Source organism: Staurois parvus, unplaced genomic scaffold, assembly GCF_062004578.1.
Source record: "Staurois parvus isolate SC_StPar_1 unplaced genomic scaffold, SC_StPar_1.0 ptg000558l, whole genome shotgun sequence".
In the NCBI taxonomy this organism is placed as follows: Eukaryota; Metazoa; Chordata; class Amphibia; order Anura; family Ranidae; genus Staurois; species Staurois parvus.
In genome coordinates this window covers 916,815-932,809 of record NW_028318354.1, presented here as the reverse complement: position 1 = coordinate 932,809, position 15,995 = coordinate 916,815, and the positions used below count along the sequence as shown (strand labels likewise).

Below are 15,995 nucleotides of genomic sequence, written 5' to 3'. Positions count from 1 at the left end.
CATTTTGCACTCTCCAGTTTTAGTAGATCTCCCGCAAGTGTCATCTTATACCTAATCTTTATTACTAATCACCCTGTTTGCTAAATTGTGTTATTTATTATCATTGTTATTCCATTTCTATGCTTAGAAACAACCATATCAGGTGACAATATAACCAGTTTACCTTTACTAACTATTCGGTGCCTGTTTTCTTTGATATAGTATTACTACTAGGTACTAAATATTACTTCCACAGATTTTCTGTGCTATTGCTTTGTACACTCAACCTAGTGTGTCAGAGGGGATGAAGTTCTTGAGGTTGAGGCAAAGCACCTCTCATCCTAACCAGCGGTTAATATGGGCGTAGCGCTACATTTGGATAGAGAATGGTTTAGAAATTCTATGAAGATGGTAACGTACATTACAGTCTGAAATACAACCTCTGTACTATCTCTTTCAATAACAAACAACTAATCAGTGCAAGGTGCTACCTAAACCATCATTCAAATCATGTCCACTCCGGTAAAGCTAGTGGTAGTCGGTCACTTTCAATTGGAACTATTCTGTAAAGTTTAAGACATTTCACCATCATCCAAACAGCACCTACAGTTGTAATGATTGTTGGGAACATACCCTGGTACTCATAGAAACACGGGTAACTCTGTCACCTTAACCACTTGCCCTCCTGAGGATTTACCACCCTTCCTGACCAGGCCATTTTTTGCATTACGGCGCTGCAATACTTTAACTGGTGATTGCACGGTCATGCAATGCTGCACTCAAATTAAATTTATGTCCTCCTTTTTTTTCCACAAATTGAGCTTTTTTTCGGTGGTATTTGATCACCTGTGCGTTTTTTATTTTTTGCACTATAAAAAAAAACAGTTTTTAGGAAAAAAACAATATTTTTGACTTTTTGCTATTAAACATGTCTAGTATAAAAAAAAAAAAAAAAAAAAGAAATTTTGTCAAAAAAAAAATCCACACTTGGTGCCATGACATCCAGGAAGGGGTTAACATGAGAGGCGATAAAAGGGTTAACTGTGTGCAGGGAGTGTTCTACTAGGGGGCCGTGTCAGTGTGCTTCACTGTAAGCATTCTGCTTTGGATGGCTGTACTGTGCACAGCCATCCAAAGCAGTGTGCCTGAGCTGACAGGGAGGAGAACTGTTAGTAAACAAAACAGTCCTCCTTCCAGTCGGAGATGCTTGGTAATCATAGGGTGCATCTATAGCTAGGTGCTGAGCTGTCTGTGAAAGCTGTATCCTTTCTCAGCTAAGCAGAGATATGACCAGTTTTCCTGAGAGAGCTGGAGTCTCCCTGGCCAAAGTACCTGTGTAATTTCTCGTAACAAGGTAACCAGCCTTCCCAGGAGTTGAAGGGCCTCTGAGCTAATAAACCTAGCTCAGCGTAGGTAACAGAATTAGATGAACACTTCTCAAATCAATTTCTCCCCTATGTCTCATATCTTGGAATATGAAAGACTTACATAAAAACCGGACACGTCGTTGGATGGCCAATGAGCAGGCGAACAGTTTTACGGGTCACTCGCTTATCTCGGACCATCAGGGGAGCCGAAACATAGAACTCATGAACCGTGCAATGTATAATTTCATAATTCATATCTAAATAATCCTCAGACCTGTCTGCATAATAATATACCCGCAGGAGGACTGTCACTTGTGCAGATGGAACGTTATAGACCAGAATATGAATTAGGAAAGATGTTGGTTCCAGTTTAGGGTTCCGCCTGACGATCCCTCCCTAAACAGGGGATTGGTCTTTTACTTCAGAACCACCCCCTGCTGGGAAACTTTAAAACAGGCTGCCAAGCCTAAGGAAGTTTAAGTTAAAGAAGTCTCCCATTCTTAACATCAATATACTACCTGGGGAGACCTGTGCCTTTCGCTCTGAAACGTGATCTGCTTCCATTCAAGGCTTAATGGCAAGTAACTTAACCCTTTAACTTCTCCCTGTTATCTCTTTGCTGTGCTGTTTTATATATATATATATATATATATATATATATATATATATCTTAGTTACATCTTCTCTGTAAATATTTTTACTGCACCTGTTTGAACCTTTTAGTAATAAATCTTTTTTCTGAAAGTGTTGAACTGTTTCTATAGCTCTTAATTGCAATTTACGAATCCCTGCCTTTAAAGAGATGCTACTGTTGGTTTAACTCTCTGTATAACCGGCCTGTGTCAATGACCGGGTTATGCAGTCGACTATATCAACCATTATAGTGGTATAGCTGAACGCGAGTTTCCTCTTTCTCTGATCAAAAAGGAGGTGGTGGCAGTGTGAAGGGGTTAATTGCATAATTAACCTGGCCCAGTAACAATCGATTCAGGCTGCTGGCACATCGATCGGTATCCATTAGCTGGAAAATTGTTGTGCAGCTGGGTGTGGCTTTGTTTCGCACGTCACATCGCGGTTTTAGGTCGGCTAGCCCTTCGGTCACATGTTTTGGTGAGAAGGTCTGGAGTCTGACGCCGCAATCGTGACACCACATGTTGCATTTTAGGGAAGCCCTTTACCCCGATTCACATATCTTCAGTCGCGCGCGTTGCGTTTTGCGTGGGCACAAGAGCCCATTCATAAGAATGGACTCCCGTGCCCCGGGACACGCAGGGAAAAAGTCCCTGCACTTCTGTGGAAACCATAGCCCGCATGGGAACTGAGGATCCCAATACAATTGCAAATTCCAGTGCGGGCGGCGTGCCATTAGAATTAATGGCCCCCCTCCCACGGGTTCCACATTGCTCTGTGCGGGTGGAACGGTTGCAGGTATTTTTGTGCAGGTCCCCTTCTTCTGGATTAGGCACTGCTTGTTCTCCTCTTGTTTTTTTATTGATCACCTCCAGTTATTTCCTCCGCTAACAGAGTACTTTCTCCATTAGCAATTGTTCCCATCTAAGGATCAAAGGTGGATAAATGTCCCATGCTACAAGATTTCAAGTCCAAACTGTTTTATTTTAAAGCCAATGTGTTTTTCGGGGGGCCAGTCTATGCCCCCATTTCTGAGGTGTAGGAAAATGTATAACATGAAACGCCAAAACTTTTCTAGTTGACATAATCTGAAAAAAACTGATTGTAAACCAGTGCTGGGGCAAATGACTTCAGCTTCAAATAGTTTAAAGGGTTTTCATCATTTCAACGTAGTTAAGATGAGCCAATCACTGCTTTCTTTACACCTCTCCTTCTCTCCACGGTACATGTCTTTGCAGCTCTGAACCCTTTAAAGTGACATTAAAGCTTCATTTTTTAAACATTTAAATAATAAACATGTTATACTCACCTGCTCTGTGCAGTGGTTTTGCACAAAGCAGCTCCTATCCTCCTCTTCTGGGGTCCACCATTGACACCCCTGGCCCCTTCTCTTCGGCAGATGCCTCCATGGAAAGCTGCTTTCCATGGGGGCACCTGTGTGGGCCAGCTACCAAGCCACCCTATCTGCGTCTATTGACAAAGAGCGGGAGGCTCGGACTCACCCCCCACTCACTCGGCACAGCATTTGATTAACAGCAGAGGGAGCCAATGGCTCCCACTGCTATCACTCTGCCCAGGGAGGAGAGAGGCAGCAGCCAGAACTTCTGCTCTCATGCACATTGCTGGATTGGATCAGGCTCCGGTAAGAATAAAGGGGGCTTACATTTTTATTTATTTTTTGTAATTTTGTTAATTACCTAATTATTTAGGTATTTGGGTGAGGTAAAACTACAAAAATGACTTGGCAAAATGAACAAAAATAAAATGGTTATATATGAACAGTAAAAAGAAAATCAATTTTGAAAATAGAGGAGCCAAGAAGGGAAGAAGGGCATAATGAAAATGAATCAGGGTTACTGAGTGTTAATAAATTGTTAAGTAATGGGGAAGTAAAGGTAAAGAAACACCACAAATAAAAACTCTGGAATCAGAATATTTAGATTTCTAGTCTTTTATTAGCTTACAAATCAATCAAAGATACTAAGACATTATCGTTGACAGTCTGCATAGCTAAATGGCCACAGCTTGTTAAAGTCAGTGTGAAATGTTTGGTGTTCAGGTTTTGGAAGCAGATTTGTGGTTGGCGATCTCTATGTGCAGAGGACTGTCCCAACATTTGAGGTATTTAACCAGTACATAGGTGACATTCTGAAATATGTTTCTGAGTTCTGTTTCCTACTTAAGGACCCATTAATGCAATCTTTTTATATGCCCTACAACCCAGGATCACAGCGTAATAAAAGCAGATGAAAACTAGTTGAAGTAATCATCTATGAAGCTCTTGACACCAATGTGCTGCGTTAGAGAGAAGTGCATTTTGATTTTGACAAATGTTTTTGGTAAAAATGTGTATTACCTTATGGTCAACATGGAAACGGTGAAAAAGCACTGAAAACACAAAATGCATTTAAATTAGTGATTTTAAATTAAAAGTCACATGGTACATGTCCCAGGAAGAAAATTCATGGAAAACTCACACAACCTGCTGTTTGCCTTGCATTACATTTTAATGTTACACATTATAATTAGAGATGAGCGAATCGAACCTGGCGAAGTGGAATTCGTTTCGAATATTAGGAAAACTTCGATTCGCGCCGAATCCAAATATTAGCAAACTTTGGATGCACGAATCGAATTTTCCCCGATCGGCCGATTTTCATCCCTTCTACAGCCGGCAAAAAGTGTCCCTGCAGAGAGCTCCGCTATTTCTGACAGTTCTCTGACAGTTCCTTCACATTTACAGCGGTTGAAACATTGTATCTATTTGTTTCCATTTAGGATACAGATGTTTTTATTCGGAAACAAATAGATACAATGTTTCAACCGCTGTAAATGTGAAGGAACTGTCAGAGAACTGTCAGAAATAGTGGAGCTCTCTGCAGATACACTTTTTGCTGGACTGGAATTCTTCTTATTTTCATCCTACTTCTTCTTCTTCTTCTTCTTCATCCTCATCCTCATCCTCTTCTTCTTCTTCTTCTTCATCCTCATCCTCTTCTTCTTCTTCTTCATCCTCATCCTCTTCCTCTTCTTCTTCTTCTTCTTCTTCTTCTTCTTCTTCTTCATCCTCATCCTCTTCTTCATCCTCATTCTCTTCTTCTTCATCCTCATCCTCTTCTTCGACCTCATCCTCTTCTTCTTCTTCATCCTCATCCTCTTCTTCCTCTTCTTCATCCTCATCCTCCTCTTCTTCTTCTTCCTCCTCACCATCATCCTCTTCTTCTTCTTCATCCTCATCCTCTTCTTCATCCTCATCCTCTTCTTCTTCTTCTTCTTCATCCTCATCCTCTTCTTCTTCTTCTTCTTCTTTCTCATCCTCATCTTCTTCTTCTTCTTCTTCTTCTTCATCCTCATCCTCTTCTTCTTCTTCTTCTTCTTCTTCTTCTTCTTCATCCTCTTCTTCTTCTTCTTCATCCTCATCCTCTTCTTCATCCTCATTCTCTTCTTCTTCATCCTCATCCTCTTCTTCTTCATCCTCATCTTCTTCTTCTTCATCCTCATCCTCTTCTTCTTCTTCATCATCCTCATCCTCCTCCTCCTCCTCTTCTTCTTCTTCTTCTTCTTCTTCATCATCATCCTCTTCTTCTTCTTCTTTCTCACCATCATCCTCTTCTTCTTCTTCATCCTCATCCTCTTCTTCATCCTCATCCTCCTCTTCTTCTTCTTCATCCTCATCCTCATCCTCATCCTCTTCTTCTTCCTCATCCTCATCCTCTTCTTCTTCTTCATCCTCATCCTCATCCTCTTCTTCTTCTTCTTCTTCTTCTTCATCCTCTTCCTCTTCTTCTTCTTCTTCTTCTTCTTCATCCTCATCCTCTTCTTCATCCTCATTCTCTTCTTCTTCATCCTCATCCTCTTCTTCTTCATCCTCATCTTCTTCTTCTTCATCCTCATCCTCTTCTTCTTCTTCTTCATCCTCACCCTCCTCCTCTTCTTCTTCTTATTCTTCTTCATCATCCTCATCCTCTTCTTCTTCTTCTTCTTCTTCCTCACCATCATCCTCTTCTTCTTCTTCATCCTCACCCTCTTCTTCATCCTCATCCTCATCCTCTTCTTCTTCTTCTTCTTCTTCATCCTCATCCTCTTCTTCTTCTTCCTCATCCTCTTCTTCTTCTTCTTCTTCTTCTTCATCCTCATCCTCTTCTTCTTCTTCTTCATCCTCTTCTTCTTCTTCTTCTTCATCCTCATCCTCTTCTTCTTCATCCTCATCCTCATCCTCTTCTTCATCCTCATCTTCTTCATCCTCATCCTCTTCTTCTTCTTCATCCACATCCTCTTCTTCTTCTTCTTCATCCTCATCCTCTTCTTCTTCTCCTTCTTCTCCTTCTTCTTCTTCTTCTTCTTCTTCATCATCCTCATCCTCTTCTTCTTCTTCTTCTTCTTCTTCATCCTCATCCTCTTCTTCTTCTTCTTCCTCTTCCTCATCCTCTTCTTTTTCATCCTCTTCTTCCTCTTCATCCTCTTCTTCATCCTCTTCCTCTTCTTCTTTTTCTTCTTTTTGTCTTCCTCTTGCAGGTCACTGCTCATGCGCAGTTTTTTTATTGGCAAAAAATCGTCCGATTTGCCCACTATTGCCGCGGGTGCTGTATGGCCTCCCATTGCTGCTGCCTCCACCGCCACACTGTGGCTCCACACTCTGGTTTTGGCCCCGTGACTGCCCAAATGAGTGAAGTGTGCGGTGATTCTAAGATCGACGGCACTCATCTGCATGTCATACTGACTGACAGTATTATTTCTCTTCCCCAGCAGACTCCAAGGGCATTTAAATTAAAGGTACAGTGTTCTGCACTAATATTAAGGCTCTCTGAAGCCTAGAAACCCTTTTTATAAGTTAAATTCGCAGCGAATAAATTCGCATCGAATCAAATTTATTCCGCAAATTCGGCGAATCAGCCGAATCGAATTTTTGAATAATTCGCTCATCTCTAATTATAATTGTACTAAAACACCTTATGTTCTTTCATTAAACCAGCTGTGAACTTTCTAACACAATGGGGTGAATGGGGTTTAAAACTTCTGTTCTTTATAAGCTGTACAGAACACAACCGAATCAAGATCAATCAGATCACTCTCAGACTGCTTTTGGGAAACCTCCAAATCTGTGATAACAAATCCCTCGTCACTGAGCATACTTCTCAAGTCGCTTTCATTATACTTTACCATATGGAACTTCTCTCCCCCAACCGTATAGAATGTGCCATTTAGAACTCCATAATACATCAAATGCCCTCCAGGTTTTAGAAGCTTTGAGAATCTCCTGAAATTTCTTGTAAAATCTTCAAGGTCTTTGCTGATGGCTTCTAGAATACAACATAACACCAGGCAGTCAGCTTGTGGTAGCCCAACTGGGTCTGTGAGATTTTCTTTGTTGAGATCAAATTTTACAACATGTGTAATTGCCGTCCTGAGTCCCATTTCCTTGTCCTCACATTGGTCACTGGAAGGAAAAGGCACATCCCTTGTCACGTAAAGCATTCAACTGATATTGTGTGATTATTGAGTATATTAAGTCTGAGATGGTGAATACCTGTCAGGAATGGACTGGCCAGCAATGGTGGGACTCACCTGCCTTATGGGCTGAAGTACCAGGGCTGGCCAGCGGGTGCTCCCAGCAATCAGAGACTCAACCTTGCAGCCAGCCAAACACCTGAAACTACTTATACTGGTGTATTTAAGGGATGGCCAGACCTGCAGACTCTGCCTTGGTGTGTGTTTTTCCTGGGCCCTGTATCTTGTTCCTGCATCCTGTTCCTGTTCCTGTCTTGTTGCTGACCCTGCCTGATCTGGACCTCTGCTGACTTCTCCTGCTCTGACCCCGGCTCGTTCCTGACCATCCCTCTGCCTGACCCTCTGTACCACGCTGCCCGCTACCTGCTGAACCTGGCTTGTGACCCCGACCATTCTCCGCTTGCTCCCCCTGTACCTACCTGCCCGATTGATATTGACCCGGCCTGCCTGACGACGCTTGCATTGTATGTACTGTCATCTGTGGGTGGTTGGTTTGGTTTGTTTGCACTGTGTTATGTTTTAGTATTGCACTGCATTTATGTTTGTATTGTTAGTGTTAATAAATTATATTGTTTATAACATATCTGAAGTCTGCGTTTCCCTGCGTCAGTCACAAACCTCTGGTCATACCCGGGAGCCCTGACATTACACCAAGGCCAATCCTGACCAGAAGTGGCTGCACAGGGAAGCCATCTTGGTTTGTTGATGGGAAGGATGGATCTGGATGAGGTTGTGTATTTATATCTGCTAGTGTTTGATGACAGAGAGTATGCTTCTCAGACTCTGAAGGAGTATCCCCGGGATGAACTGCTAGAATGTATACGGCTCGCTCATGTTCTAGTAGATCAGGGCACAGAATTCTCTGAGGTGCAGCCATTGATTCAGGTTTGTGCGGAGTTGGTTTCATCTGGTACCCCCGAATGCAGGGATGAATTTTTGCCACCATTTAGTGCAGACCAGGTAGAGTCCCTGGTGTGGTTATTAGAGGATGATGTGGGTTACCTTCTGGAGCGTTATTCTGCATGTTCACCACAGACACTAAGAGATTGTATAAACGCAGTGCAGTCATTGACCAGACAGGCTTTGTGTAAGCTCAACTTTGTTCAACCCATACTGCAGACATGGACAGATTTGTTGCACCCAGCCTCGGTCAGCTTACAAAAACCCAGTCCTGCTTCTAATCTATTTCCTCAAAGCTCTATTCCTGCATTCCCAACAGCTCCTCCTGCCCTGCTATCTACCGCATGTCAGTACCCTGTTCCCACTCGCTGCACCTATCCTGCCTTTAACCCTGTAAAGAAGTCCTCTGTAGCAACTGCTCCCTCCTCTGTTCCATCCTCCAGCTCTTCTCTGTCTCCAGCTGCTCCATTCGTTTGCAGACCTGCATTTACTTGCAGTGCTCCAGTAGTTAAAACCAGAAAAAAGCGAAAATTCTTTCCAACCAATACCATCCTGCCAGTATCCAAACCGGTGAGCCTGCCGTCTGAGAACCTGCCTTCCGTGGTTCAGCCTGGTGCCTCGGCACCCGCACTTCAGCCTGAGGCCTGTACCCAGCCTGAGGCCTGTACCCAGCCTGATGCCTCTACTTAGCCTGATGCCTCTACTCAGCCTGATGCCTCCATTCAGCCTGATGCCTCTACCCAGCCTGATGAACTGATCCAGCCTGATGATCCTATTAGGCCAGTTGACTCGATGCCCGCTGTTGATCCAGACGATCCGGTACCTGATCCGGTGCCCGCTGACGTGCCAATTGACTCAGAGCCCGCTGTCGTGCCTGGTGACTCGGTGCCCAATGCCTTGCCAGATGACGCGGTGCCCGCTGGCGAGCCAAATGACCTGATGCCTGGTGACCCAGTGCCCGCTGTCATACCTGGTGACCCGATACCCGCTGTCGAGCCAGACAATCCGGTACCTGATGACCCGGTGCCCGCTGTCGTGCCAATTGACTCAGAGCCCACTGTAGTGCCTGGTGACGTGGTGCCCACTGCCTTGCCAGATGACGCAGTGCCCGCTGTCGAGCCAACTGACCTGATGCCTGGTGACCCGATGCCCGCTGTCCAGCCAGACGATCCAATGTCTGACCCAGTGCCCGCGGTCATGCCAGTTGACTCGGAGCCCACTGCCTTGTCAGATGACGCGGTGCTCGCTGTCGAGCCAAATGACCTGATGCCTGGTGACCCGATGCCCGCTGTCCAGCCAGACGATCCAATGTCTGACCCAGTGCCAGCGGTCATGCCAGTTGACTCGGAGCCCACTGTTGTGCCTGGTGACTCGGTGCCTGTCGCTCCGCCTGGGGGTCCGGCGCCCGCCGCTCCGCCTGGGGGCCCGAGACCTGTCGCTCCGCCTGGGGGTCCGGCGCCCGCCGCTCCGCCTGGGGGCCCGAGACCTGTCGCTCCGCCTGGGGGTCCAGTGCCCGCCGCTCCGCCTGGGGGCCCGAGACCTGTCGCTCCGCCTGGGGGTCCGGCGCCCGCCGCTCCGCCTGGGGGCCCGAGACCTGTCATTCCGCCTGGGGGTCCGGCGCCCGCCGCTCCGCCTGGGGGCCCGAGACCTGTCATTCCGCCTGGGGGTCCGGCGCCCGCTGCTCCGCCTGGGGGCCCGATGCCTGTAGCCCCTCCTGGGGGCCCGGCGCCCGCCGCTCCGCCTGGGGGCCCGGCGCCCGCCTCTCCGCTTGGGGGCCCAATGCCTGTTGCCCCGCCTGGGGGCCCGGTGCCTGTCGCCCCGCCTGGGGGCCCGGTGCCTGTCGCCCCGCCTGGGGGCCAAGTACCTGTCGCCCCGCCTGGGGGCCCGGTGCCTGCTGCTCCGCCTGGTGGCCCGGTGCCTGCTGCTTCGCCTGGTGATCCGATGTGCCTCTGCCCGGAGTCCAGCCCGATGTGCCTCTGCCTGGAGTCCAGCCCGATGTGCCTCTGCCCGGAGTCCAGCCCGATGTGCCTCTGCCCAGAGTCCAGCCCGATGTGCCTCTGCCCGGAGTCCAGCCCGATGTGCCTCTGCCCGGAGTCCAGCCCGGTGTGCCTCTGCCCGGAGTCCAGCCCGGTGTGCCTCTGCCCGGAGTCCAGCCCGGTGTGCCTCTGCCCCGTGTGCCTCTGCCCGGAGTGCCTCTGCCCGGAGTGCCTCTGCCCGGTGTGCCTCTGCCCGGTGTGCCTCTGCCCGATGGGCCTCTGCCCGGAGTCCTGCCCGGTATGCCGCTGCCCGGAGTCCTGCCCGGTGTGCCAGTCTTTGATATCCCGCCAGTTACCAGACCCGGGCGGTGGAACATTTTGCCCAGCTAGGACTGTTTGGAGCGTCCTGAGGCCGCTCCTTGAGGGGGGGGTACTGTCAGGAATGGACTGGCCAGCAATGGTGGGACTCACCTGCCTTATGGGCTGCAGTACCAGGGCTGGCTAGCGGGTGCTCCCAGCAATCAGAGACTCAACCTTGCAGCCAGCAAAACACCTGAAACTGCTTATACTGGTGTATTTAAGGGATGGCCAGACCTGCAGACTCTGCCTTGGTGTGTGTTTTTCCTGGGCCCTGTATCTTGTTCCTGCATCCTGTTCCTGTTTCTGTTCCTGTCTTGTTGCTGATCCTGCCTGATCTGGACCTCTGCTGACTTCTCCTGCTCTGACCCCGGCTCGTTCCTGACCATCCCTCTGCCTGACCCTCTGTACCACGCTGCCAGCTTCCTGCTGAACCTGGCTTGTGACCCCGACCATTCTCCGCTTGCTCCCCCTGTACCTACCTGCCCGATTGATATTGACCCGGCCTGCCTGACGACGCTTGCATTGTATGTACTGTCATCTGTGGGTGGTTGGTTTGGTTTGTTTGCACTGTGTTATGTTTTAGTATTGCACTGCGTTTATGTTTGTATTGTTAGTGTTAATAAATTATATTGTTTATAACATATCTGAAGTCTGCGTTTCCCTGCATCAGTCACAAACCTCTGGTCATACCCGGGAGCCCTGACAATACCACTAACATTTCTGAGCTGTGGAAGAGCATTCCAGGTATCAGTGGGAGAGGAGTGTCAACTCCATCCATTTACCATAGAGATGAAGCGCTTACAGTTATCCACTAACCACCAATGCTGAGTGGAGGACGGAAATATTCCAGCCAGCTATTAGTCACCAATGCTGGGAAGGGAAGGGAAGGGATGCTTCTAGTTCCAGCCAGCCACTAACTGCTAATGCTGAAAGGGGTTTGCTCCAGCCAAACACAAACCACCAATGCCGGGAGGGGGGTTATTATTCCAGCCAGCCACTACCCATCAATGGGGGAGGTATTTGTATTGCCAGATCCTGACCTCCAATGTGTGTGTGTGTGTAGGGGGGGGGGTTATTGTACAAACCAGACATTAGCCACCAATGTTGGGGGGTATTTTTACAGACAGCCACTGACCACCAATACCTCTGACCAGAATATTTTTGTTTGAACTGTTGCTTGTTGCTATGTTGCCACTGACTATTTTATGAAGTTCTTCTTTAACCACTTGACTGCTGGAAGATTTTATCCTCTTCATGACCAAGCTATTTTTTGCTATTTGGAACTGCACTACATTTTTTTTCACACAAATAGAGCTTTCTTTTGGAGGTACTTAATTACTATTGGGTTTTTATTTTTTAATATATAAATGAAAAAAGACCAAAGACTTTGAAAAAAAATATTTTTTACATTTTGCTATAAAACATATCCAATATAAAAAAATGTATGGCCAAAATGTATTCTGCCACAAAATGTCTTTGGTAAAAAAAATCTGAATATATGTATCTGTATTGGTTTGCATTAAAGTTATAGGGTCTACAAATGACGGTATATATACTAGCGTTTCTATTTATTGTTATACTAGTAATGGGGGTGTTCAACAACTTATAGTGGGACTGTGATAGTGCGGTGGGCAATCTGACACTGAGTGTGAACTGACTAACTGCCACTGACATCACCAGTGACACTAATACAGTGATCAGTGCTAATAAATATGCACTGTCACTGTATTAATGACACTGTGTAGGAAAGGGTTAACATCTGGGGCAATCAAAGGGTTAATTGTGTGCCTAGCAAGTGTTCATGAGTTACTGTGTCTTGATTTTACTTAGGGATGTGACAGTTTTTATTCCCTGGCATAAAACATCCCCGCTGTCAGTAGAGAGATCTGTATTGTTTACCAATACAGATCTCTCTCTCCTCTCATCTCCTGTCAACATACATCTTCACTGTGTGTGTGTGTGTGTATATATATAGTGAAGAAAATAAGTATTTGATCCCCTGCTGAGTTTGAATGTTTGCCCACTCACAAAGAGATGATCAGTCTAAAAATTGAATGCTAGGTGTATTGTAACACCGAGAGACAGAATAGCAACAAAACATTCAAAAGAAATGCATGTCTAACAAATGATGCACCGATTTGCATGTTGATGAGGGAAATAAGTATTTGATCCCCTATCATTCAGTAGGATTTCTGGCTACCAGGTGTCTTTCATACAGGTAACAAGCTGAGATTAGAAGCAGTCTCTTAAAGGGAGTGCTGCTAATCTCATTTTGTTACCTGTATAAAAGACATCTGTCCAGAGGAGCAATCAAACAATCAGATTCCAAACTCTCCACCATGGCAAAGACCAAAGAGCTGTCCAAGGATGTCAGGGACAAGATTGTAGACCTACACAAGGCCGGACTGGGCTACCAAACTATCGCCAAGCAGCTTGGTGAGAAGGTGACAACAGTTGGTGCAATCATTCGCAAATGGAAGAAACACAAAACTGTCAGTCTCCCTAGGTCTGGTGCACCATGCAAGATCTCACCTCGCGGAGTGTCAATCATCACAAGAACAGTGAGGAATCATCCCAGAACTACATGTGAGGATCTTGTCAATGATCTCCAGGCAGCTGGGACCACAGTCACCAAGAAAACAATTGGTAACACACTATGCTGACAAGGATTGAAATCCTGCAGTGCCTGCAAGGTCCCTCTGCTCAAGAAAGCACATGTCCAGGCCCATCTGAAGTTTGCCACTGAACATCTGAATGATGCAGAGGAGGACTGGTTGAAAGTGTTGTAGTCAGATGAGACCAAAATCAAGCTCTTTGGCATCAACTCGCCGTGTTTGGAGGAGGAGGAATGCTGCCTATGACCCCAAGAACACCATCCCAACTGTCAAACATGGTGGTGGAAACATCCTGCTTTGGGGGTGTTTTTCGTCTGACCTCTGTGATTGCCAAAAAGGGATTTGCCACAAAGTACTAAGTCATGTTTTGTGAAGGGGAACAAATACCGTATTTTTTGCTCCATAAGACGCACCTGACCATAAGACGCGCCTAGGTTTTAGAGGAGAAAAACAAGAAAAAAAATATTCTGAACCAATGGACTGCAGACATAGTACAGGAAGTGACCAGACACTGCGGACTCAGTACAGGGGAGGACCAGAGACTGCAAACACAGTACATGAGATGACCAGAGACTGCGGACATAGTACAGGAGATGGACCAGAGACTGCGGACAGTACAGGGGATGACCAGAGACTGCTGACAGTACAGGGGATGACCAGAGACTGCTGACAGTACAGGGGATGACCAGAGACTGCTGACAGTACTGGGGATGACCACAGACTGCTGACAGTACAGGGGATGACCAGAGACTGCTGACAGTACAGGGGATGACCAGAGACTGCTGACAGTACTGGGGATGACCAGAGACTGCGGACAGTACACGGGATGACCAGAGACTGCGGACAGTACAGGGGATGACCAGAGACTGCGAACAGTATAGGGGATGACCAGAGACTGCTGACAGTACAGGGGATGACCAGAGACTGCAGGCAGTACAGGAGATGACCAGAGACTGCGGGCAGTACAGGGGATGACCAGAGACTGCGGACAGTACAGGGGATGACCAGAGACTGCTGACAGTACAGGGGATGACCAGAGACTGCGGGCAGTACAGGAGATGACCAGAGACTGCGGACAGTACAGATGACCAGAGACTGCGGACAGTACAGGGGATGACCAGAGACTGTGAACAGTACAGGAGATGACCAGAGACTGTGGACAGTACAGATGACCAGAGACTGCGGACAGTACAGGGGATGACCAGAGACTGCGGACAGTACAGGGGATGACCAGAGACTGCGAACATTCAATTTTTTAGGCTGATCATTTCTTTGTGAGTGGGCAAACATTCAAAATCAGCAGGGATCAAATACTTATTTTCTTCATGGTATATATATATAAATAATTGTTTACACCCACAATTTGGCATGGTGCTCTGTGCCTACTGCTTTGTTAAACAGAATGTTTTTTTTAATGTACATGTGTAGGTGGGTGGAGTGTGGCATGGTTCTCCCTTATTCCGGACGCACGGGGGTCCAGTTGATGATCTTGTACAGGAGCCCATTGCATTCAGAAATCACCCCTATGCCCCCATCTTCCCCTACACTTTTTTTCTCCTTTCCTTTCAATTCTCTTCTCTCTTTCTCTCCTTTCCTCCCCCAGTCTCTGTTCCCCTCTCTACTTGCTCTTCTCCACTCCACATTTTTCCTATTCTCTCCCTCTCCTCTCCTCCACCTCTTTTGCTGGGTATCACATGCTGCATACCCAAAAAGATCCCTCTATCATTATTACATTTGAGGTTAGTGAAGTATTAGAGCATTATGAACATCATTTTTTCCCGCATATCACCTGATTTACAAGTCTTCTAACAAGCAGAAACTACTAAAATAATACAAATGTTTTAAAAATAATGTCTGGTCCTCCTCGCAATACTTCTAGATCATTGTAGCTGGCCAGCTAAGACCAGTCCTAGGTTGCTAATATGGTTCACATATATGTGTATACCAAACTTGCCAATAACCTCAGTACAGTATATATGTGCATATGTTAAAGCCAAAAGCAGAATCATTGCTGTAATTTATGTCTTTGATTGTTATATGACATTTATATATTCATTGTGTTAGCAGAAGCAGAAAAGGAAAATATGCCTTTAAGAGTTAGTATAGAGTTGAGCCAATCACAGCCAGCCTCACACTGTACAGAGCCTTAACCAATCCCAGCCAGTTTCACATTTATGCCTGTGTAAAACTCCCTGCTAGGATATTCTAGAGACACATGCTCACCAGACAGAGGAGGAAACAGACAGTTCCAGTCAGAGAAGCTTTATGGAAGCAGAGAAGGCCAAATAGGTCTTTAATGCACTTGTGTGTTCCTCTATTGTTTAACAGTGCAGGTAGATCTGTGTCTAAAAACTGTTGTGTGTGTTTTACTTGTAGTTCCACTGAACTTATCGAACTTATCGAATTTACGAATATACCGAATCAAGTCACTGTAGAGTAATCATAATCCAATCGAATCTATCGAGAATAGAGCGCCAGCATATACCGCCACGCGGAGACACCTCAGTGGAACAACAGTACAGGCCATAGCACGTGCGCATTAGTAAGACTGCAGACGACTCTTAAAGTGGCATAACGGCAAAGGCAAGACAGTCAGAGAAAGAGCGCCAAACCTCCTGCACCCCTACAGAGAGAAAGAGATGCATGGGGGTGGGGCCAGA

The 15,995-nt window shown here is 46.3% G+C and overlaps 1 protein-coding gene and 1 long non-coding RNA gene across 2 annotated transcripts in view; both read right to left on the bottom strand.

Annotated features, from left to right (window-relative positions):
- Positions 1 to 3,911: 3,911 nt before the first annotated feature.
- The window catches only part of LOC149450939 (uncharacterized), a 127,672-nt gene continuing 115,588 nt past the window's right edge, over positions 3,912 to 15,995 (bottom strand). The window contains exon 2 of the long non-coding RNA XR_016315186.1: positions 3,912 to 4,458. This is a non-coding gene — a long non-coding RNA (uncharacterized LOC149450939). The remainder of the gene's footprint in view (positions 4,459 to 15,995) is intronic.
- The window catches only part of LOC149450942 (nicotinamide N-methyltransferase-like), a 30,798-nt gene continuing 21,701 nt past the window's right edge, over positions 6,899 to 15,995 (bottom strand). The window contains exon 3 of the mRNA XM_089691261.1: positions 6,899 to 7,413. Within this exon, the coding sequence (XP_089547387.1) occupies positions 6,984 to 7,413 (430 nt within the window). The 3' untranslated portion in view covers positions 6,899 to 6,983. The remainder of the gene's footprint in view (positions 7,414 to 15,995) is intronic.